General features: G+C 37.7%; 1 protein-coding gene across 2 annotated transcripts in view; it reads left to right on the top strand.

The window, feature by feature from the left end:
• Nucleotides 1-780: 780 nt before the first annotated feature.
• ARHGAP24 (Rho GTPase activating protein 24) overlaps nucleotides 781-25,740 on the top strand; it is a 460,097-nt gene continuing 435,137 nt past the window's right edge. The window contains exon 1 of one of the 2 annotated variants that reach the window (XM_008143589.3): nucleotides 781-956. In XM_008143589.3, the coding sequence (XP_008141811.2) occupies nucleotides 875-956 (82 nt within the window). In that variant the 5' untranslated portion in view covers nucleotides 781-874. Of the gene's footprint in view, nucleotides 957-1,177; nucleotides 1,556-25,740 lie in introns of those variants that run through there. The other variant, XM_028148297.2, reaches the window with a different exon arrangement.

The raw sequence follows: 25,740 nt of genomic DNA, 5'->3' as shown, positions 1-25,740 counted from the left end.
ACTTGTCTTCCTAAGGCTTTTGAGTCCATCTGTGCAGTTTTCATTTTGGTTAATTTCATTGTCTTCCAGCTTTCATCTAAAACCGCTAGAACACCTAAAGCCCCATCAGTTAATGAAGGTCATTTACTCCTTACTAATTAGAAAATAAGCTACATTGCTTCTGGCTAAGAATTCTGTACACATTTTTCCAAAGGCTTGATGGGGCAGTTCACCAGGAAGAAAGACTCCAAGAAACTGGATAAAGAAGATAAAAAAGAAAAATAAAAATCTCGGTGTCCACTCGGACTTTTATTTTTGGTGTTTCTAAATTTAAATGTGTGCTCTTCTTCTTTTTAAATCTGTGCTCTTTTTCCATATCACTGGCAATATCTAACGAGGCCACTCTTATTTTGTGTCTTAAAGAAATCTGGTAATGATTTCTAAATAATCTGAAGCGGGGAGCTTTGTAAAGCTTTCTGAAACAATTTGAGTTGGCATTCCAGGTCACCAATACTGTAAGATACAGATTTGAAATTAGATTTTTGGTGGTGGTATTGAAGACAGAGGGCTTCAAATGTTTACTTATTCTCTTTCATACAGTGCGATTCTGAGGGCTCTTAAACCATGACAAGTAAGAATTTCTCTAAGGATCTAACTAGTGGGCATCCACTAAGCATTTCTAGGAATTCAGGTTTAAGGAACCAGGGAGATCTGATTGAGAAATAAGATTGTGACACCGAGAGCGGAGGATAAGCAAGTAAAACCGGTGTGTGGAGTTTGGTCAGAGAAATGTAGAGCTCCTAGAGGTGAGCAGACATGGGTTTTCCATCCTTCTCAAAAGCACACAGCCTCAGATCTGCGATCAAAGCCTATCTGTGTTAGGCATTGAAATGAAATGAGTGATGGCAGCTGCGGAGGGACCGAGGCAGCGGGGGCTCCGGATCTGCCTGGTGATCCCTGTGGACACAGGCTCCAAGGTAACTCGGCAGGGAGGCGTTGGACGAGCGCAGGGCTCCTCCTGGCTTCCCCTGTAGAGTGGCTTGAGTGGGCTCGAATCTTCTGAAGCTGCCAGTTGCCAAATGAAATCTGAAACCCTGAGCTGCGTCTGTGGGTTGGCCCCGCTCAGTTGTTCCAGCCTCTTGTACTGTATATTTACTCATTCACACACAATCACTCTTTCTAACTTCTGGGACTCTGATTTGCGCAACTGCTAGGATTTCTCAAGTGCATGTGGCAACCCAGCCCAGCTCCCGGTGGAAACCCGCAGGGCTCCTGAGGGTCTCCGAGGCCCTGGGAGCTGTCAAGGCTGCGGTGGGGACAGGAGAGGATCGAGGCTCAGGCAGCTGGGGGGAAAACACCCACAACTTTCCACCCCAGCCGCAGCTTGCTCGCCCCGAGAATTTCCTCCGAAACCACAGCTGCAGAGCAACTAAGTGCATGGCGCGCAACACTTCTTCTTGTGGGAAGTAAAGGAGCCGTCCCATCCCCTTTATCTCTTGCGTTTCTGTCGGCTGGTCCTCGGAGCCTTTTCCTTCCTCCGTCCAGCGTCCAGCGTCTGTCGGGTGCAAGGAGCAGGGTAGGTGACGGGGCTATTGGGGTGCGCACCGGAGCCACCTCAGGAGGCTGGGACTCGGCCTTGGGGGCGCGCGGGGGCTGCAGCACAGCTGCCAGCGACAGGGGAGGCGGGGGGCTGGGGGAGGGAGGGGGGAGACGCGAGGGCGAGGGAGGATCGTGTGTGCTGGTGCTCGTGTGTGTGTGTGTGTGTGTGTGTGTGTGTGTGTGTGTGTGTGGCATGTGTGTGTGTGTGCGCGCGCGCACGTGATGGGAAACAATGCTCCTTTTAAAATTATTTTTAAAAGGATGAAAAACGGCGCAAGCTGGTAGTATGTGTTTACAGTGATTGAACTAATGAAAACAAAACCTACATAGAGCAGTGCCCTCTCTTCCTAACTGTCCAGCCTCCCGTTCTCCCTGCTTGTTTCCGTTAGCGTCTCCTGTTAGAGTTTTCCTGGATAACAGACATACAGAAGTAGGCTTTAGTAATACACACTTCCACTGCGAACACAAAACGTTAGGGAATCCTGGGTGAATTTTAAGACACCCAAGAGGGTTTGTCTAGATTTTGCAAACATTAACCTTTGAGGAAGTAGCCATCCTCTCTTGAGGACAAACATGTAATATATTCTCATTAAAAAGGATACTTTAGACTGCATTTCTTTTATAAGACCCCACATAGGAAGGGAGAGAATGTTACTCTGGATTTCTTAACTTTTCAATACCAACTAGCAATGGAGAGACCAGACTCCCTTGTAATCTGTTTTAATTCATTTGAATTAGAAGATCATGTCTAAGTAATGCTTTTATCATAGTTTATCTTGTCACTCTTTTTTTTTTTTTAAAAACAACAACAACAATAACCTGGCAAGACATCATTATTCCATCCCTTTCTAAAAAGAGAAAATAAACATATCATGCTGGGTATTTAAAATATAAAAGTTACATAGGGTTTGCTTTTCCATAAGTAAAGCAGTATGTGCTGCTATGTCTACTAAGTAAGACAAATTAATTGGAATCCAGGGATATTTACAGTGGAGTTAAGAGGTTTACTCAATTACCGAGAAGAAGATGGACAGATGGATTAAATTCAACCAGTCCCCTGATTCTCATTAGAACGTAAAACCAACCCTTAAGGGCAAGAATGGATGTTGGTATTAAACTGGACATCATAAAACATAAAACACACAGAATTACTATATTAGAAAAAGCCAGAAAACAGGTATTAAGCCACATAAGACTTGTTAAAATCTCTCTCGCCCCTTTAAATTTCTTAATACTTCCTCTTCTCTCAGGATATTTGAACTTCTCAGAGAGCCCAATACTACAGTTCTCCTTTTGCCTTCCCTGAATGCCTGACCTTCAGGTAGCAAGTCCAGAAATCTTTTCTTGTTAGGTCCATTGCTGAGTGCCAAAGAATTGACAAAACTTAAAAATAAATAATATCCTCCTACCACTCAGAGGAGGGATGCTCTTGCTGGAAGACTTTAAAGTGGGAAGAAGGGATAAACTGAATTTTTAGATCTGGAATTTAGTTGGAGTAAGGAGCACACAGGTAGCATGATAAAAGGAAAGAAAATCTATAATCCTTTCTACATGTGAAAGGCTGTTGAAAGTCAGTCTGTCCTTGGCTTTCAATTGCATTACTTGGTTTTCTTACTTAATCTCAGGGGTTTGGGTTTGAGAGGGGGATGGTTTCTCAGTAATGCTCTTTGGGCTGTAGTATATACTGTGAATTTGAACCATCTTGGAACTACAAACCTGAGAGTAAGTGGGGAAGAATTAAGTTCTTAAGAAAAAACTATTCACTGCAGAACAAATACTGGTAGCAATGCACCCTTCTAGACAAGAGCGTAGATTTAAGTGTAAAAGTGAAAAATGTTTGTGGCTGAAATCCCCAGGGAAAGCCTTTTTGGTTTTGCCTGGGATAGGAATGGCCACAGCTCCGAGAATTTTCATCCAGGCACGATTTTATTTAATGTGTGATCTTGGGCTCTCCAGGGTGAAGGGTAGGGGTTAAGGGAAGTGGGAAGTGGGACAGGAAGGGTGAGGAATGTGCAGCAGGTGGTACTGAGTGGTTTGATTCTGATTGCATTGCTGTCTTGGCCAAAAGTCTACTGGATGTTTACAAACACTGCTCCGAGTCATTTCGCTGTGACCTAATGGCCCAAGGAGTGAAGTGTATGTTTCTTTCTGGCTCTCTTAGTGCCCAGGTTGGTTTCTCAGGGCTGAAAGCTGGCGGTGCCGCTGCAAATTCCAGGCCGTGCATTTGGTTCCTGTTCTTAGTGTTTGCCATTGGATCATCTTCGTTACCTGTGGTTATTCTTATGTGGTACTTTCTGGCCATTGGTAAAGGCCATTGAGTTGGGCTTAAGTAATGCTGATTCCTTTTTTCTGTCATGTTTCATTTATTTGGTAAAGGTGTGCTTTGGAAAAAAGAAGACAGAGGTTGTGGATGGAGCTTCAGTTTGGAGCCCAGTAGAAGGGACCATCATCCAATTGGTTACACATGGATGGGAAGGAGATTGATGATAATAAGAATATGAAGCATTCATCCTACACTGAGGGCAAAAGCAGAAGAGAGTTAATTTTTTAAAAAATACCTGTTTGCTCCAAAATTCATGGCTAAAGGATTATGATTTCTCCTAAATAGAGAAAGGCATTTAAAAACAAAATTGTAAATAGTCAACTCAGTCATGAAGTTAACGCTCTTCATGTGAAGAGTTGGAGCCTTACATTGAGTCTCTCAGTGGTAAACCCTCTGTCTCTGCCACACGAACTCAAACTTTACAAGATTATGATGGTTTTAGCAGCTAAGTGAAGGCACATTTGGAAGTGAAATGCTTATTGTGATGGAGGCAGAGAATGTTCAGTTTTTGGAAGTTATTGTGTACGTGTATGCTTTTAAGTAGCATCTTCACCCTACTGTGACATTGCTACAATTCATTTTTATAAAGTACAGATTTAATTGTGTAAGTCCCTTGTTCTAAAACCTTTGGTGGATCCCAATGAACTACGTTAACTCTAAACTCTTTAGCATAGTGACTAAAAGCTCTTAAAAGCCCTTCCTTTTTAGCTTCCTCTTCCTATTAAGGGCCCCTCACTGTTCACACTTTTGATTTCTTGCTCATGGATATTCATTCTCCTGGAATTCTCTCTTCTTGGAAAGTCCCTCTTGATTCTTGATGGTCAATTTCAAGAGGAATTTCTTTTTGTAGAATGTACCCAGTTCCATGCAGAAAGAATGAATCATTTCATCTTGTCTGTTTCCATGGTGTTTTGAACACACTTTGAATAATAATTTTTGTGTCTCCCTCCTTACTAACTACTGTGAGTTCCTTAACGGGTGGGTTGGTGGAGGAGGACTCTCCTGTATCCTAGTGTCCAGCCCAGTGTCTGAAATACATAGTAGTCACCTGTTAATGTTTCCTCAATAAATGAGCAAGCAAAGTCATGAATGAATCAAGTACTAGTGGACTCTACATTATGCAGATACTTATTTCCCAAAAGTTTATTTAAAAATTGTCTGTTGGGGCTTACAGTTTATTTGCCAAAAGTAACAATGCTACAAAACATTTCTAAATTTCAGGACCAGTCTCCGCATGCCTATTTAATTTCTACAACAGATGAAATATTGTGTTTTGAAATTATAAAGCAAAAGCAAAACATAACATAAAGCTACTGTGGAATTATCTTTTTCTTCTGGAAAGCACAAAACATACTCGAGCTTAAAGATAATAGAAACAGTTATAATAGATACCAATTTTCCACAATTGTTTTTTATATTATACTATAAAAATCTGTCATCTATCAAATCCCAATGGGGGGTCCTAGATTTGGCTGTGAGGACCGATGATGGAGTTAAATTGGGAGATTCTGTTGCCTCTGGAATGGGCAATAATCTTAATCAAACAAAATAGAAATACTAATTTTGGCTATTTAATAATTATCTTGAGTGCTAGTGCTTGAGGGAAACTGGATTTAATTAAAGGAGAATGTGGAGGATGGAGAGGAGGAAATTCAGAGGGCCACCTTCTTTCATGTTACCAATTCATTATTATATTGATTTTCTTTTCATCTCATTTAAACACTTAGGCAGATTCAAAGTTTCTATATAAAAGAAACAATAACAACTGTATTTTCTACAGTTATTTCCGCTGCCTAACATATAGTAGGGGGTTGTACTTTATTTGAGCAGTAATACTTCTGTCACTTGTATACCTGCTGTTTAGCATTTGGATAATTTTTCAATTAAGAATACATACTACTTGTGTCTCCAGCACTAGTCAGGTATCTTAAGCTCAAAGTGTTCTAGTATAATATCTTTGAGAAGACTGGAAGAGCAAGCATTGATATTTGAGAGAAATAGTCTACTCAGTTTTCTAAACCTTCCATGCTCTCCATTTTTATCAAATTACATGATCACAAATTTCCCTACCCTAATTATATTACAACACATTTTTGTTACATTATCTTCATTATACTGTCCTTTACTATAATACTCTACTTCTACTGAAAGTCAATACATAAGAGAAGGGCTGCATGGAATATGTTGTCACTTATTTTTATGTATTTCAATATTCCTTATATAATGATCTTAATACATTCATCTTTGCTTTTATTGCTTTAAAAAGCATGTCTCTTCTGATTAATTGGTGGTGTTTCTTTTGTTAGAAAAAAGAGACTAAGAAATCACCAGTTTCTTCATTTTTGGCTTGTCATCCAAGAAGCTGAACTAAACTTGATGCTCAGTTGCATCCTAGTCAAGGTTTTCTGACATAATTTGCCTTGCTTTCATGTACCTGTCATACCCATACCTTTTAAATAAGTTAGCTCCAATTCATTATGGAAACAGGTTGAATTACCTTCATTTTGTATTCTTTGAACTCTTTTTTTTTAGACTTGTACTTAAATATGTATAAAGTTCTATTTTTTAGTTTTAGGCTAGTATTTTAGAGTTAATACTCTAGCTTTAGCTATGTTAGTATTGCCTTCAGAGTTCCATTTTGATTTTGGTATCTCATGATGGTTTGTTATTGTAAAATGGTCAAGGGCAATGTTGATAAATTTATACAAATGCATCTATGGGGGATACCGAAGTCTCTAGCCTTCTAGCATTTTTTGTTTTGCTGATTGGAACCTTCACTTTTTGATAACAATTCATACTTTCATCATGGAATACATTTTATGTATCTATGGTGTTAAGTTCAACTCGGCAGGTTCCATGGGGGAACCTTGGTCTTTGGTGCCGTGAGATGGGTGGAGGCCACAAAGCATTATCTGGGTGCAGAGTTCCAAGCACTCCTGCACAGCTGCAGAGCTGCGAGAGGAGGATGGATGAGAGAAGGGCAGAGGCAAGGTCATAGGATAACATGCTAGAAGTCAAGGAAGCAGAAAAAAAAGGCAAACCCAGAGACAGTACTGGGAACTAGAAGCCAATGTAAGGGAGGCAGTGGATGGCATGGCCATTAATAATTCAGGCTCTTTCTAATGATAAATAACAATTTTAAAGGCTTACTATGTGCTAGTTATGCCAAGCACTTGTCATGAGTTATCTTCTTTAATCCTCACAACTCCCACATAAGTAGGCTCTATTATTATCTCTCCTTTAGAGGTGGGAAAATTGAAACTTGGAGAGGCTTAGTAACTTACCAAAACCACACAGCCACTAAATGGTAGATCTGGAATTCAAAACTAAAATATTTCATTTCCCTTATCAATCTTTACCATTATGTTTTGGAATTAGGCCTATGTTCCAACCGGCTCTGATATGCACAAATATTGTGACATTGTACAAGTTGCATTGGTCTTGATCCACACATTTTCTCTTTGTGAATATGGGCATTTAATAATACCTACTTCATAGTTGTTAGTATGAGTTTTTAATTTATGAAGTGAGCAATGCATGTACAGAAACTGGAAGATTATCTGGCACCTGGTATTTAAACAGTTATCATTATTAAATTAAATGATGAACATGGGAGTACTGAGCAGTATTTTTCAAACTGTAAGTCTTGGTCTATCAGTGGTCATGAAATCAAATTAGGGGCTCGTGATCAATGTTTCTTTATAAGTGAAAAGGAATAAACGTGGGTGGAATACAATAGAAAGAAATCAGGGTTCATTACATGTAGTAAAAGTAAGAATTGTTTCAAATGTTTTAATTTTCGCGTGTGTGTGTGTGTGTGTGTGTGTGTTCGTGCGTGCATGTGTGTGTGCGCACTGGGTAAAAATGAAAAATGTACCTCTGATACTGATAGCTGTAAAAACAAAGTACTTTGCAAAATGCTTTAAAGTAGCAGTTTTAGAAGTGTGGTCCCAGAACCAGCAGCATTATTTTCACCTATGAACTTGTTAGAAAGGCACATTACCAAGCCCCATCAAGGCTAGCCATTTGCGTTTTAACAAGGCTTCCAGGTGATTGAGGACAATTACATATTCAAAAGTGGCATTTGGAAATCAGGAAAAAAAATTAGGTAAGGGAATATTACATTACTTGTGAGTGGTTAAAAGTACATGATGTACTGGACTGACTAAAAAATTATTTCAGAATGCTATCCTGTGTTGTGTAACTTTGGTTTTGTGTAGCTGTTTCCCCTATTTTTCTATGCTGCCTGCTCATAGTGCAGGTGGGTAAGCCTCCCAGACATCAATTAGTTTATAGGTAGGAGGCCATTGAGTAGTTACATCCTGTGCTTTCTTCTAGAATTACAAGATAAAAACTTAACATTCTTTGTGAGTAGCCCTGAGCCTTGAATATCTAAGTTGTTTTCAATTTGAAACATTTTAATGATATAAGTCCAGATGCCTGAACAGCTGTAAAGTTAGAAATTAAATCAAGAATTCATTAAAAAACTGAACTCAATATTTTACTAATTGAGATATTTATTTTGAAAAGCACATACAGACAAGATGATATTGGCAATGTAATGAATGTGCAACTAATACTGATGATAAAAAATATTTTGGTAAAAATGGAAGTGAGATAAATTTTAAACCAGGGAATGTGTTTGATATTTATTGGTTGTATACCATTACTTTAAAGAGAAAGCAGGTACTATTGCATTGACTAGCATTTGTTCATTATTGTTTTTAATGTAATTTACTGTTGTAATTGATGTTTTGGTTGGAGTGTGTGTTTATTTTAAGACTTAAGAGTATCCTCTTCGATGGGCCTGGAGAATATTATACTAAGTGAAATACGCTAGTCAGAGAAAGACAAGTACCACATGATTTCACTTATATCTGGAATCCATTGAACAAAATAAACTAACAAAATAGAAACAGACTTATAGATACAGAGAACAGAATGACAGCTGTCAGAGAGTAGGGGATTGGGGGCTTGGTGAAAAAGATGATGGATTAAGCAAAAAAAAACAACAACAACTCATAGACATAGACAACAGTATGGTGATTACCAGAGGGGAAGGTGGGGGAGAAGGAAAATAGAAAAGGATAAAGAGGGAATAAATGGTGATGGAAAGAGACTTGACTTGGGGTGATGAACATACAATACATTGTACAGATGATGTATTATAGAACTGTATAGCTGTAACTTATATCATTTTATTAACCAATGTCACCCCAATAAATTCAGTATCCTCTTTGAAAATATAGCATCCAGATTCACTAGAGAAGAATTGAAAACTTTCTTTTTCATTAAAAATACTATTCACTTGGATTTCTAAAAAGCAGCTTTCAATAGGTATCCATGAACTTTTCTTAGAGATATGTGAAAATATATTTCAGGAAGAAAGTGTCAGGAACGAAGGACTTGTATGCATGCATATAAGCATAACCAATGGACGCAAAACTCTGGGGGGTGAGGGCATGTATGGGTGTGGGGTGGGGGGGGGACAATGGTAAGATATCTACACATATAATACCTCAATAAAAAAAAAAGAAAAAAAAAAGAGTTTCAAGGTAAGAAAGTCTACTTGCTGGCTCACCACAGGCAAAATTTCTTATTGAATCAGTAGCTTGAGATATGTTTTGAAAGATCTTTCTCTACTTTGCATTCTATGATTGGGGAAGAGTGGAAAGGGAAAACAGTGAGGAGGGCCTGTGCTGTGATTTTACTTCTGGTATTAATTAGCATCTGAACTCAGGCAAATCACTTAGTTTTTCTGGACCTTAAGCTCCTTATCTGTAAAATAAGGAGGCTGGAGTAGATCCTTCCTAAGATTGTTCCAGTCTTGAAACAGCCTCTGTTGCTAAATGGTAGTGTGTTCTTTTGGGGCATTTTTAATAGAAATGTGGCTATGTGTATCCATTGACAGGGCTCAAAAAATGGATGTCTGACTTGAGAGAGGAATGAGGATCTGGAAGCCATATAGATTGCATGAAAAAGTTTAGCTAGACCTTTCCTCAACAAGTTTCATTTGCCAATGGGCTAGTTTTCATCAGCTGTGGATTTGGGGCCATGGGTAGGCCACTCATTAGGAGGCATTTGAAAATTCCTGAGGATGTTTTTTGGTCATCACAATGACTGGATGAAGCTACTAGCATTTAGTGCCCAGGGGTGCATTAGTGCAATGTGTGTGACAGTCCCTCTCTACAAAGAATTTTCCCTCCCCGAATGCCAAGCACATCCCCATTGAGAAACTAGCTAATGAAGTTAAAGGATAGAGTTTCAACTCCATTTTTTGTAGTCCTGTGGGAAATTAGAAGTGAAGTCTTATACTTTCTGCTGTTTCAGTAACACAAATGCAAACAATATCTATTCTTAGATGACAACTGGTGTTTATGATGCATGCGAGAGAACAGCCTCTAGCTCCCTGCACTATATATTGACTAAGCAGTAAGAAAAGCAGCCAAAATCTCAGCTCTGTTAGTACAGTGTGCAAATATAACTTGAAGACATACTAGAAATAGTTCTTTTGGGTATGAAGTTACTAGTTTCCTGATGACCACCGTATTTTACATGAAATGGCTTACAGAAGTTTCCATTCAATGTAACTAGACATTTCTTGTGTTCAAATAAATGCCATGATTAAGGCATTAAATGCACAGATTGATTCTCTATGAGAAGTACCACTTGCTTAACAGCTCTATGCCTGGTTATGAGTGACATGAGCATTTCCTGCTCCAATTCTGACCTCCTTCTGCACTTGGGTTGGCCTTATATGTTCTGGGTCAAGTAAGAGTAGAGCCCAGTCAGCAAGAGTGACTCATCCAGGGCTGTCTCAAGAACCCAGGTAATGTTTTCAAATTTGAGGTGAATTTTGTTTGGAATCACTTAAATCATAGGATCAGTTCCTTAAATTACTTTTCTCTCATCTTTTGCCGTGTATTTGTCAAGTTATTGGTTAGTTAATGTGTGTATTTGTAACTGTTTATATTCAGCTCTTAGATAGTGTGAATATAGAAAGCGTATGGATATAATTGTCTAACAAACCAAAGACAACTTGGTATTTTCCAGGAGTGAAAGGAAACCCCTGCTGCTCCTTTCTTGGTTGAATCTGGGCCTTAACTCCCTCTGGAGGGAAAGGAGGTGATGTTGAAATCCTGTGTAACTTTTCTTTTCCTATATATTTGGTACAAATTTAGATTTCAGAAGAAGGTTGAAATTACAGAATTAAGAACATGTTTTGGGTATTCTTCCATGTTTATTACCTGTGCAAGGCCTCCACAATTAACAAATTGGAGGTTACATGCTATATTCCCCTTGGAATGAATTTATTAGACCTCAGAACAAAATCCCACTTAGAAAATAGGTATAACCATCTTACCTCAATCTTTTAATATGGCAAATGAGTCCAAAGTGATTTACGTGATTAGTCCAGAATACAGAATACAGATTATCTGTGATTGGTTTTTCTATTCTACTGCCTTGTTTACCTTTCTCTGAGACAATTAAACCAAAATAAAACCCAGATGCTAAATTAAACCCAATTTAAAAATAAAAAATATTTTAAAAATTAATTAAATTGAAAAGTTTATAAAACTAAAAGAACTGAAAACCAATTAAAAATTAAAACAAAAATAAAACAACTTAAAAAATAAAATTAAAACCAAATGCTAGCATAAAGCATCCAATGCATATAATGAATTACTTCCTGTGGTCTGCAACTTGAAGGGTATTAGTTAAGTACCATCTGGCAAACTTGAAAAAGAGTCATGATTTTCTGTGTTCTATCGTGTGGGTAAGGAGTTATGGCTGAGAGTAGAGCAAGTGAATCTGTAACTAACGTTTTAAAAAGCATTTTTACTGAGCCTGGATTAACTCTGAAGGCAACTGAAAAATATGCCAGAGTAAAATCAAGGTGTAACTTGTCACACTTTCTGGTTTTTTTTTGGTACATTTTATGCTAATCTCTTGTAATATTGTGTTGAACTCATTTAATGTGAATGTGCTGTAGATTTTCATTCAATTTAGTCTTCAAACTACACTATAATTATACATTGTTCTCTTATTCCTGTTCATATTCCTGAAAAACAAAGAAATAAGTAAGCCCGATGGTATTTACAGTTAAGAGATTTCATGTAGAAAATAAAAACAAAATTAAAAAAACCTGGTTAATCTCTAAAGAGATTACAGCTCCACCTTGAGTCAAATAATCATTAAAGGTGAGCGAGAGAATGGAGGAGGGGAGAGAGGCTCCAGCTCACCATAGCTGCTGTGTAAGGCTGAGAATCGAGAATTCTTTCTGTGCGGTGCTTTTATTATCTCACTGTTTGCGGTCCCATCCTCTACTGTTTAATTTGTGGAACATTCCAGGGAGTATCCTTAGCTTCCCTGATCTGAGCCCAGGACTGGGGCTGGAGGGCTCTGAGGGGCTCCTTTTGGAAACGGGGGGAGGACAAATAGAGCTCATGGCTCAGCTGGTGGAGGCGACTCTTCATCAGGAGCAAGGTGAGACCTGTGTGCCACTGAGCTGTGGGAAGCCAGAGCATGCTGCTCCACATACCTGTGCAGGCAGTTCCGAAGTGAAGGATGTGATCTCAGAATAAGAGGGTTCTATAGAGAGAATGCTAAATGCTTAGACTCCCTTGAGACCTTTGTGTGCCGCTCAGTGGTGTCACATCTGGGCCTCTGCTTCCAATCTCTTTATTTTCAAACAAGAAGGGGACACTAGAGGCTTGTGAGGGTTTGTTTGTATTTGTTTAGTAGAAATACTCTGACCAAATGCATGGTAGTGATAATAGTGGTGTATTTTTTTTTAACTGCTGTTTTCTGTTTGTATGATTTAATAAAGATTTTTCATAATGTCTTAGAAAGAGCCATTAAGTAACATAAAATTATATTGTACTATTTTGTGGAAATGCCAAGCAATATCACTTATGAGCTGTATTAGTAATGTGTAATGCTAAAATAATTCAGAATGAATAAATGATATGTAAAGGTCATATTACCATGAATCTGGCGGGGATGGGGATGGAGAGAGTAGGGAGAGAGAGGGTTAGAGAAAGAGAGGTGGGGGGAGGGAGGAAAGAAGGGAGGGAGGGACAGAAAAGAGGGAGGGAGGAAAAGATGATGAAAATAAATAAATACTTGTGTGATGTTAAGGTGGAATGCACTGAAATTGCTAGTGAGATTTCCTAGTAGCCTGCATATGCTGAATTAGAGCTGGTGTTGCAGCTTGTCAAGGTTGTCAGGGAACAGATCCTATGCCTGCTTAAGAGATTCCAGATTGATTCCTGATACCAATGTTGACTCATAAATTATAACCAGAATAATTAGGACTGAGTTTACAGATGTGGGGACAGGGGGGGAAGGCTTCTGGCCTGCTATTTTCATCTTAACTCAGGCCTTTGATTTGAAACAAAGGTATTAACTGGCTTTTGTTTGTTTGTTTGTTTTTTGTGTGGAGGTGATAGTGTCTTTACCTTGCAACTTTCTGTTATTCTATTGTTAGGTTTCCAGAGAATTCTCTTCAGAATGCATTCACACAGGAACCTGTCCACCTGCCAGCCTACCTGCTTTTTGGGCTATGATTTTGATTCTGTATTTGATTCTAATCAGAGTCAGGAGCGACCATTATTTTTTGACTGTTAAAAACTGTGATAGACAATTCAGTCATAGAATGATTGTCTGGCTGCTTTTGGAAAGTTATCAATTAATCTGGCAGCCCCAGCTCCTATTAGAATGATGCATTTACCTCTGCAGGCCTATGAGTGTACCACTTTTTGTTTATGGCAGATAAGTGGTCACTAACTAGTATTTGAAAGCTTGTTTGAGAAAAAAGTTTCAAGACAGAACTTTTGTGGCATGATTTCATAAAAGCTCTCATCTGTCATAGTGTCAACAATAAAAAGTCTTTATTATTGTATAATTAATGAATTATTTCCCTATTGAGACCATCTGATATAAAATTGGATATCAGATTTTTTAAGTCTTTATGTTTGTAGTTTAACACAAGTGCTTCCTTCTGCAGACTCCAATATGCCTTTTATTAATAGATTTGTTTAGTTTGACATTTTTCTGATATTCAAGCATGGCTGACTTGTTTTTTCTCTTTTAACCAGTGAGTGGTATTCATAAGTATTAGTACAAAACTTGATATTCTGGTTTGATCTATTATCTTGCTCTCTTCTTGTCAAACTTTTGACTAAATTAGGATATTAATGCCTTATAATTTATCACATCAAATAATGCTTTCTTAGACTAATTTTAATTTGATAACTTTTTCATAGTTCATGAGTTTTTAATTTATAATGGTTTATATTTTAGTTCGCTGATGACTACTTTGGTACATTTCTTCCACTTAGTGTGAGACTTTAAGGAAAAAAAAACCCACAGTTTTGTTCTCTCTCATCTTTTCTGCTAATTTTTTGTTTGACTTTAAATATGAGATTCAAATTTGACAACAAAAATAAGTAATGGAGACTGGTTGCTTCTGGTGTTTATTGCCACTTCTGTGACATTTGCACTTGTTTGTATTAAGTCAGTAGGCTTTATTTCAGCTTAACTATTATCTCAGCATCACCAGACCCCTGGAGTCTGTTCACACCCTCTTGGGCAGGGGTCCCGAGAGAGATTGGAGTGGATTGGGTACTTACTGAGTGGGCCCTGGGAATCAGTGTTTTCATCTAGATTTTGCCGTGAATTACACTTGCTTCTTGGCCCAGGAGAGGCACTTGCAGAGCACACTATCAACCAAAGACCAAAGACTTTGTCCTGTGTTGACAGTCCCCAGTGCTTCTAGGAGCCTGTAATGACATCTCAGTAGAATTAACCTGAAATTCCCGTGTAAGTTTCAGCTGCTTCATGTTCTGAATTCTAATAAATTTGAAACTACATTGAGCAGGTGACAGCTCTGAATTATCCACCACAACAACAGCCCACTCACTTTTGTTCTAATTCAAAATAATTGGTCCTTCCCTCTTTAAAGTCCAATGTCTTGCTTCTATCCTTTCTCGAACTATTTTTTTTCCCTTTCTTTTCTTTCCCATTTTCTTTCTTTTTTGGCTTCATCTCCTTTTTCAACCTAAAACCTCATATTTCTTCCCATAGTCTTTCATATTACTATTGCTTAGGGTGTTTTTCTGGTTCTCTCTCTTCTTCAGTTAGGCACTTCCAGGATATACTGCATTGCTTGCTATTTTTGTTCATTTGGGACAAATCCATGCACTAAATAATCCACTTTAACTATCTCAACTGCTTCAACAAACTGTTGTACAGTAATCCCTCCTTATCAGTGATTTAGCTTTTCAAGGTTAGTTACCCATGGTTAACTACAGTCTGAAAATATTAAATGGAAAATTCCAGAAATAAACAACTCATAAGTTTTAAGTTGCATACTGTTCTGAGTGGTGTGTTGAAATCTCACACCACCCTACTCCATCCTGCCCAGGACATGAATCACCCCTTTGTCCAGCGTATCCATGCTATATATGCTATCCACAAAGTCACTTAGTAGCTGTCTCCATTATTAGATAGGTTATCAGAGAGAGACCACATTTACATAACTTTTATTACAGTATATTATTAAAATTATTCTATTTTATTGTTGTTGTTAATCTCTTATTGTGTCTAATTTATAAATTAAACTTTATCATATGTATGTATGTATATCAGAACCTGATATATATACGATTCAGTACTATCTGCAGTTTCAGGCATCCACTAGGCGTCTTGGAACATATCCCATGAGGATAAAGGTACTCTATACCTATTATGATTAACTCTTCCTTTCTATTTCCATCATCATAAAGCTTTTGTAGAAATGTAAAACTAAATAGCAGCTGATTCAGCAAATGTTAAATTGGTCCATGGTTCAAAACACTCTGGATTTGAGAGTCAGTTCTGATATTCACTAGTGGTGACAAGTCACTTAAAATATTTTATAAAATGGGGATAATGGTCAAATGAGATAATGTAGCAGAAAGTGCTTCCTGGTACAAATGTTAGTTATTGTTACTGAGAATTACTATTAAAAAGCACACCATTCAATATCCTAGGGCATTTTAAAATTTATATTTTATTTTTAACTTTATTTTGAAATAATTTCAGAAATATAAAATTTGCAAAAGTAGCATGAAGAATGCCCATGTAACTTTTTTTAGATGTTAGCATCTTAAAGTTGTTAAATCCAGGAAATTAACTTTGATTTAAAGTTAAGCAATCTATAGATATTATTCAAGTTTCATCAATTAAACCACCAGTGTCCTTTTTCTGGATACAAACAGGAATCACACATATTTTTAGTTGTTTCCTCCAATCTGGGATAGTTCCACAATCTTTCTTTGCCTTACACAATTTTGACACTTTTGAAGAGTAGTGACCACTTTGATTTTGGAGAATGTCTCTCAATTTGTTTTTTCTGATGATTAAGTTCAGGTTATGCATTTTGGCAAGAGTAATGTGGAATGATGCTATGCCCTCTCAGTTCATGTCAGGAAGCATGTGATATCGAGGAGTCTACTAATATGTCAACTTCTATTCCTCAATTCAGGTCTGCCAGTTTTCTGCACTGTTAAGGGGCTCGTTTCATTTATGCAATTACTAAGCATCTTGTGGGGGGATACTTTGAAACTATGTAAATGACTAGTTTTTCATTCTACTTTCAACCACAAATTTCCCTGTTTGAAGCAGTTGTCACTGTGGTGTTTGTCAAATAGTGATTTTCTATTTTATCACTAGAGGCCCGGTGCACGAATTCATGCACGGGTAAGGTCCCTAGACCTGGCCGGTGATCAGGGCCAATCAGGGCCTTTCTTTCCCCGGCTGCTGGCTGGGCCCTTCCTTCATTCCACACCACCCCCTGGTGGTCAGCAAGCAGTCGAACTCCCGGTCAGTTGAACTCCTGAGGGGACAATTTGCATATTAGCCTTTTATGATATAGGATTCCTTTGACATTTGTTAGCTAAAATTCATTGGTAAGAATGAGTTTTCCCTTCTCCTCCACTTATGTACTTATTCAGTTATTTATGTATATCAGTATGGACTCTCCTGGATATTTATTTTAATCTGTGAGTTATAATACTTTACAACTGGTATTTTGTTGTTGCTCAAATTGTCCAGATTTGGTCATATGGCCAGTCTTCAAGTTGGTACCTGTGTCCTTTCCTCATTCACCCTCATTTTTAGAACACTTCTTATTTTTTGGTACCACAAGTTGCTCCAGGCTCATCTTATACTTTTTCTGATCCAGCCCTCTAATCAGCAATTGTTTTATTGAAACCAAGATCTGGTTGTTAGATGCCCTCATTCACAAAATAATTTAGCTCCTTTCTCTTATAATATATTTACTTATTTCCTCAAGACTTCAACACACATAAAAGACTTTCAGAGTTGCTAACCTTTATCTCTATGAAAAACAAATTTGCTAACTAGAGGGAAATATTTGTGTAAATTTATTTTTCTTTCTTTAGCCTTACTAGTAGAGTATGGAGTCAAAACACAATGGCCTACATAGAAAGCTATGTAGATGTCATCTTGATTTGAATGTTTACATCCTTAAACAAGTAACCTACAAAGCAAGGTGATTTTTTTATATACTAACTAGAGGCCCATTGCAGGAAGATTCCTGCAATAGGGCTTCCTGCGGCGGTCTGCTTCCCTCCCTTCTCTGCCTCCCCCCTTGCTTGCTTCTCCGCAGCTTCGCTCCTTTCTGCAGCACTTGGCTTCCTTCTACACGGTCTTCAGTCTTCACTCTGCGCCTGGATATGCAAATTAACTGTCATCTTGGTTGGGTTAATTTGCATACTTGCTCCTGATTGGCTGGTGGGCGTAGCAGAGGTATGGTCAATTTGCATGTTTCTCTTTTATTAGATAGGATTTTATATCTGTATTGCTATCAACATGAAAAGGAAGCCTCCTATTTCTTTTCTTTTTTTTTTCCCCAATATATTTTATTGATTTTTTACAGAGAGGAAGAAAGAGGGATAGAGAGTTAGAAACATCGATGAGAGAGAAACATCGATCAGCTGCCTCCTGCACACCTCCTACTGGGGATATGCCCGTAACCAAGGTACATGCCCTTGACCGGAATCGAACCTGGGACCCTTGAGTCCGCAGGCCGACGCTCTATCCACTGAGCCAAACCGGTTTCTTCAGGAAGCCTCCTATTTCTAATATATTTTCAGGTTCTTGTGGAATTTGGGCAAATATGCAGCCCACAATTAGGAAAATGTAAAGCCCCACAGAAACTGTATATCATCCTATTTGAAATTTTTTATGTTTTTACAGCTTTTGATAGAATTTGGTTAGGAAATAGTATCAACAATAGTTTAGTTGTGGTGCTATTTCAAGCCTCTTTCTTTAACTTTTATCCTCATTGTCCTGGTTCTTTCACAATGTCCCCAACTCCACATTCTCTTCCTTTGTCTACACTGAGAGTTGAATCAGCTTCAGGCTGTAAAGGTGGAGTTGTACAATTTTATAGCCTCATTCCCCATTTCTAACATCACTGAATGTATTATATTGTTCCTGTAATCTGCATAAGAGATATTGAAAGAGACAAGAGAAACATTTTTCTGTTGCACATACCTTTTGTCATTATAGGTATGTATCAAAATGTTCATTTGCTAGAAAGGCAAAAACAAAAAAAACAAAAGACCCCAAACAAATAAAATTCAGAAGTCCTGAAAGTTTGGTCATTTGTTACTTAGCTCAACCTTGAAAGGCTGATATTCCACTAAATCCCAGCTAACACCTGATATTCAGGCTTTTCTCAACCCCAATCCTAGCCCCTTTTAAAAAATCCATGTAACTTTAGGTGGGATTGACAGCACATATAATGTTCTTTTTCTACTATTCATAGAAATGTTTGTTCCATTTCCTTTAAGAATGTGGAACTTTTACATTTCCTCCATATAGAGTAGTACCTTCTTCATCTGCCTTCTTTGGGAAGTCTCTCCCTTCTTTGGGAATCTGCATATTACTGTAGCTCAGAGCACTAGGCTCTGGGTGGATTACTTGGGTTCTAATCCTTACTTCATCAGCTATGTGGTTCTTGGTCAAGCTACTTCATCTCTATTTACCTTCTTTTTCTGGAAAATGAGAACAAAAATAGGACTCCTTTACATGGTTGTTGTAAATTTTAAATGAGCTACTAGATATATACAGTGCTTAGAAGCATTCCTTGCACATAGTAAGCACTCACTAAATGTTACAGTTATTTGTGCATCCTGCTTCTTATTGGGTCTCCCCTCATCATACTGCATTTTCTAGATGACTAGATGCATGGATATTTGAGATATACAATCACCATAACGAGTGGGATAGTTATGCATTACAAGGAGTCAAGACTAGACATCTTCAGTCCCTTAGTGAGGATGTAGTGAAAGAGGAGGTAACTTAAAGAATAAGTGATATGACATTACTACTGTATATGTTTCTCACTATCTTAATATCTTTATTATTGACCTGTCCCTCACATATGAAGTAAAATATCAGTAAATAGTCTTCTTTTAAATTTCTGTAACTGAGTACAATAAGATAAAATTTTATAAAAGCCCCAAGATAAGAAGTAACCTAGGCCAAAAATAGATACTCCAACCTGACAAGCCATTTTGTCCTTCTGGAAGATGAGACCTTTAACTACATGGTGTAATAGTCTCTTTTCCCTGCTTTATTCCTGGGCTCCAGTAAGAGGGAAGGGAACTGGAACAGCAGGGTGGGGGTGGATAGGAAAAGCTAAAGAGAGGAGGAGGAGCCCAAATCAAGCTAAAGTTAAGCCCAAGAAAGACTTATTGTTAGTAACAATGATTTAACAGCTATGGGGATAAATTAACTTCTATTAGGATGTCAATTTTTAATAATGTGTCAGAATTTAGTACTGTATAACACAATAGGTGTGGCAAGCATTTCTGATGCCTAGATAGAGGTATGATAGTAATTTAGTGCTAGGGCTTCTCTCCTTCCATGTAATTTATGAGGGCCAGCATTATTTCTCTTGGATAAAGAAAAATTTAATCTTTCAATAGTGCCACTGATTGTATATAGGTTTGTATCTCATTTTGATTTGGTCACTTCCAAACCCTAGGAAATGTATGAACTAGTCAGACTACTGTTATTCTTGTTGTGAGATTTTGATCTGTTATCTTACATAGCATAGTAAACTTTTTCTTTCAATGAATACATTTCCCCCTATTAGTCATACTTAGTGATTCCAAAGTTCTTTCTTTTATACAAATGCCAACATTTTTGTAACTTCTTGGCTTCTGCAGGGTGCTTGTTTAGAGTTCCTGGGAACCATGAAAAGGAAGATGCCTCAGGTGTTTATTTACTGAGGTTTAATAAGAAAGTGATTGATATTGCTATCCTTTGTCTGCAGAAATCTAGGAGAGCTTTGGGTTGCATGTGCCTTTCTGGCTTAGCAGTGACAAAACAGTAACAGCTTGAGAGTATCACCATGTGACAGAACCATTAGCAGCAAGAATCGGTCCCTCACGGTCATTGTTGATTTGTGCATGGGAATCCTTGGTATGGTGGGAATGTTTATTTGTTTACTTTTTATAACCTAAAGTAAAACTCCTTCCTTGGAGAAGTCTATTTCCCTTCTGGCTTTTGACAAGATTATAATCTTTTGCATGATTTATTGATCACCTTTGACCACAAGTGTATGTCATGTCATATTGGACAGGTTTTAATCACAAGGATAAACTTCAACAACATATTAATTAAGATGACCGTGCAACAATGTGAAGACAAACACTCAAGATCCAGGGTATATTCAATTGCAATAATAAAGAAGCTCAGCCTTCGGTGCTCCGTGGTTCATGGGTTATGCCACATTTTCATGGGAGTTTTCCATATTCCTAGCTATAGTCATCAGCACCATATTTTGGTCACAAGTTTAAAACATTTTGGGAAATTGATATTACCCAAATGTCTTTTGCTGAAAGTATCCTTCCTGGGAAAGATCCTACCAACAAATATTGAGGAATGAGCAGGAAATTTGTGGATAGGCAAAGAAGGAAGTCATTTTCTGAAGTTAACAAGTGGATAAGAAAGGAAGGAAGTCATTTCAGGCAAGGAGAAATCTATATACAAAGAAACAATGGTGTGATGAGAATATTAGGAGATGTTTGGTAAATGTCCAGGAGTTAAGGATGAATTTGAAAACTTCTGATGAAGTAGAAGGAATAGAGTCAAGAATTATGAGAGGGTTTGAATGACTAAACTTGGTGACTATTTAATGGAAGAAGGTTAAGGAGAAGGGGGTTGGAAAGACCCTAACCAACCGAGTGTATTAGTCACAGATGTTAGTGACTAAGTCTTACTCTGCCCCATGCATTTGTGAGTAGCCCAATCAGGGTATTAAATCGTGCTTTTGTGAAACCTAAAAATATGGTTTCATGTTTCAACGTTCAGTCATGTGTGTAATGTTGGGAAAATGACTTCTGTGAGTATTAAATTCTGAAAAAGAATACTTCTCAGACATTTTATAAAGACTAATTGGAGAAGAGAAGTCACTTTGTGATAACTATATAAGTACAAAATGTATTGTTATCCTGTGTTCTACTGTTGTTAATCATCAACATTAAAAAACTTTCTTTGAAAAGCCAGTTCCTTTATGTTAAATTAAAAAATGAAACTCGGTGTGTCTGTTTTTGCATCTACACTGCTGTAGCGATCTCTGGACACACCACAGTTTTGCCATACTGTTCGGTCCTGCCAGCATTCAGTTCCCTTCTTCATCTTTTTAATTTCTATTTTAAATGAACCAAGAGGCAGTTATGGTTGAGTTCCTTTTTCTCTTAAGTTGATTAAAGAAAAGCGTGCCGTTCTTTTCTCCAAGTAAAATAAATGCACAAGCCATGAGGCAGGCTAATAGTTTATTTTCTTTTCTTTGGTGACAGGAACAAGGAGATTTTTGTGAGGAAACAAAATACTTATTTGTGCAGAATCAGTGTTAATATGTCAAAGGTGACTAACATCTTGAGTCTCCTCCAGACACCTACTACAGGGGGAATTAAGGACACAGTAAAATAATGGCCAACTTTAATACCTGGCTTGGCTCTCAATACCAAATTTGATGTGACTTGTATCCTATGAGCTGGGCCAGGCTTCACTCAAGTTTGCAGACATAACCTTGCCGCTTTAATACGATGCTAGGCAGAAAGCAGCTCAAATGGCTTGTGTTGTTATTTTCTCTATGACGCACTTTCTTTGGTATTCTGAAGATTTTGGTTTTACTAATAGGAAAAGGAAGAAAGCCCTAGAACAAATTGATTCTCTGCCTTATTTTTGAGCTGAGCCTCATGCTGAACTGCCCAGGGGGTGAGAACACTCTCCCTAAAGTGGGGAAATCCACAGGCCTGATATGCTGTTGTGGCCACAGAGAGTGAACAGAGCCAAGGGAGTCTTTCTCCTCTAGAGAAGAATTAGAATCTTTGGAATTGGGTTCTGGGATCTACATTCTAAATCATTTTTCAAGCGAGTATTATGTACCCTAAGTTTAAAAGTATTTACTAGAAAGTCCACACCCTACTATGGTCTTTTTATTTTTTTAAAAAGCAACAATCTATAACTAATAAGCATGTATCCACATTTTTAAGAAAATGAAAGTCACTACTTAACTACATCTTGCTCAGAACGACTCCTAACTTAAATAAGATCGATTGTTTTAGAGTAAGAGCACATATCAGTATTTGAAAGAATATATCAACATATACTACTATATTTGGTAATGACAGCATTATTAAAATGGATAGCCTTCTAAGTTGATTAGATTTAAAAAATCATCAATGATAGGTTAGAAATTTTCACAGTTTACCTATGAAAATTTGAAGCTTTTATAATCAAGACTATCTTACCTAATAATAGACAAACATGTAAATTGACTGTACCTCCGCTATGCCACCAGCCAATCAGGAGTGATATGCAAATTAACCCAACAAAGATGGCAGTTAATTTGCATGCTCAGTCCTGGAGTGATGGGGGCTGGACGAAGGCATTCTGCCCCTCCCCCAGTCTCTCAGTGCCTCTGGCAGCATGGGAAGGAGGGGCCGGAGCAGAAAGAGGTGGCTCCTGGAGTGGAAAGAGGCAGCTCCAGGGCCTGAGCAGAAAGGGGCTGGGCCAGAGTGGAAAGGCGGTGCTGGAAGCCAGGGAAAGGAAAGCCCATTCTAGCACGAATCTTCGTGCATCTGGCTTCTAGTATTTTTATAATCAAAGTTCATGTTCAGACTTAATGAAATGCTCTGCTTTGCATTGTTCAGAAGATAACAATACTATCATTAGCAGGTACTCACATGGCTTTAAATAAGAAACACCTAGAAGCCTAAAAAGCCTTGTCACTCTTCTATTCTCTTTTCCATCTGTTCATGGTAATGACTCAAGGTCTCAATATTTGAAGCCATGAAAAATTAAAGAGCGTTCTCAAGGGATTCAATTGAAGAGAGCTCCCACTTAGTTCGCACCCTTGACTGAACCCAGGAACTGCCCTTCCACTGCATTAGCTACTATGACTATGTCCCATTATCACCTCTTAACGGAGGGCCCCACTAAACAAAGAAGTAAAAAGCAAAATAAGACCCAGAAACATATGGTTTAAATTTATCTGGATCTGTGCTGTTCAGAATAGTAGTCATGGCTCTTGAGCATTTGTAATGGGCCTAATATACAACTGAGGAACTGAGTTTTTAGTTTGTTTTTAATTTTATTTCATTTTAATTAACTTAGATTTAAATTGGAAAACATACTTTTTCAATGATTGAAAAAAATTAAGTATTTTTTGGAATAGTTTAGTTCTGGAAATCCTTTTTTTTTTTTTTTAAATCATACATGAGTGTTTATTCCAATAATGGGAGAGCAGCAGGTCATCCACAAAAATCTGCTCTGCAGCCCCCCACAAGCCAGCTGCTTATATAGGGTAGGACAAAGATTACAGGGGGAAGTAGGGATTATAGGCTTAATTAGGAGGCTGGGGCAGGACTCCATTGTTTGGGCCACAAGGTTGTTAATCTTTCCATGATCATAGGCCGTTCTTTAATGAGAATGGAACTCATTCCAAGGTTGACTCCCAGATCCAAGGTTGGCTCCCTGGTCCAAGGTTGACTCTGGGAAACTATTTTTTAAAATGAAATTTTTATGACACCTAATACCAATGAAGTATTTCTGACAAAAAGTTAGCCTCCAAATTGAGATGTGCTATAAGTGTTAAATACATACTAGCTTTACAGGACTTAGTAAAAATGATGCAAAATATCTCACTAATATTTTTTATGTTGTTTACATGTTGAAATGATGAACTTTTGGATATAGTGAGTCAAAATACATTATGAAAATTAATTTTACCTGTTTCTTTTTACTTTTTTAGTATAGACATAAAATTTTATGGCTTTCATTTTACTTCTGTAAAACAGCAATGATCTAGATGTTTACGAGGGCCCAGATTTCCATAGTATTGGGTACTGAGAAGTCTATTGTTCCATGGCATTTATTTTAATAGCATGGCTCCAATAAGGACTAAATATATGTTATTGGATGAATGACAATAAATAACTTTATAAATGTTATAAAATATTTTGACTACTCTATGACTAAGAACACAGATTATTAACCAAATGGAGTTAATGGCAACCTAATAGATAGTCACTCCTTAAAACAATTAGGAATATTTATAGTGAGGACTGAAAAAATATTTTACCAAAATATTTTTCTTATTAAAGATTTCCTTCACATAACTTTAAAAAATATGCATCTTAGTCAAAATTAGCTAAGCAAAATATAATGTTCCAATATATTACACGGTGTTTATAAATCAAGTGATAAATATTTATGAATCATCAACTCAGATGTGGAACTCTTATGGCTTCAGTGTGGAATACAGAAGCCCATGAGACTTCATCCTTGCCCCTGTAGAACTTAGAAATCTGGTATAGTAGGTAAGAAACACATTTTAAAAATTATAAATATAAAATGACACCTATAACAAAGGACCAAGTTTGGTAGATTGTAATTGTTTGGGAATTAAGGAGAAAACTGAACAAATGTGACACTGAGGTTATAAAAAAGGCTATACTGTGAAAGTGGGACTTGAGCCTGGATTTGCATGGACTCGGGGAAGGGAGCTGCACATTGACACAGGGGGCTTTTCTGGGGAGAGGGGTCATTGATTACTTTTCCATAACGGTTTACTTGCCTTTTTACTCACTGGGTTGTGAAATTCTTGAGGAGAATGATTCTGTTTATTTTACCTTCCCCATCCCACTTTTGGTGCCTGCCACACAGTGAATATCCAGTTATGTTTATGAATGGCATCAATATCTTAATGAATAAATGAGAACATTCTCATCAGAGGAAAGAAAATTACCAAAGAAACAGTGATGGGTATCAGCATTATCAGAGTGAGAGTAGCAACAGATCTTTCACGGTTCTACTTTCTATTCTAAATTAGTGGAATGATTCCATACTTCCCAGGGTGGCTGAAGATGTTCACGCATTAAGTGAAAGGACTTGATAAACTATAGTGTCCTATAGAAAGCCAAGATTTCACTCAAGACAAGTTCTTATTCATCTTTGTGGTTGTCTCATTGCATAGAAGCATAGTCAATAAACATTTATTTATTTATTTATTTTTATTTTTTAAATATATTTTATTGATTTTTTTACAGAGAGGAAGGGAGAGGGATAGAGAGCCAGAAACATCGATGAGAGAGAAACATCGATCAGTTGCCTCCTGCACACCCCCAACTGGGAATGTGCCCCCAACCAAGGTACATGCCCTTGACCGGAATCGAACCTGGGACCCTTCAGTCCACAGGCCGACACTCTATCCACTGAGCCAAACCCGTTTCAGCAATAAACACTTATTT

The sequence above is a fragment of the Eptesicus fuscus genome, chromosome 2, assembly GCF_027574615.1.
Source record: "Eptesicus fuscus isolate TK198812 chromosome 2, DD_ASM_mEF_20220401, whole genome shotgun sequence".
Taxonomy (NCBI): Eukaryota; Metazoa; Chordata; class Mammalia; order Chiroptera; family Vespertilionidae; genus Eptesicus; species Eptesicus fuscus.
This window is presented reverse-complemented; position numbering and strand designations above follow the sequence as displayed.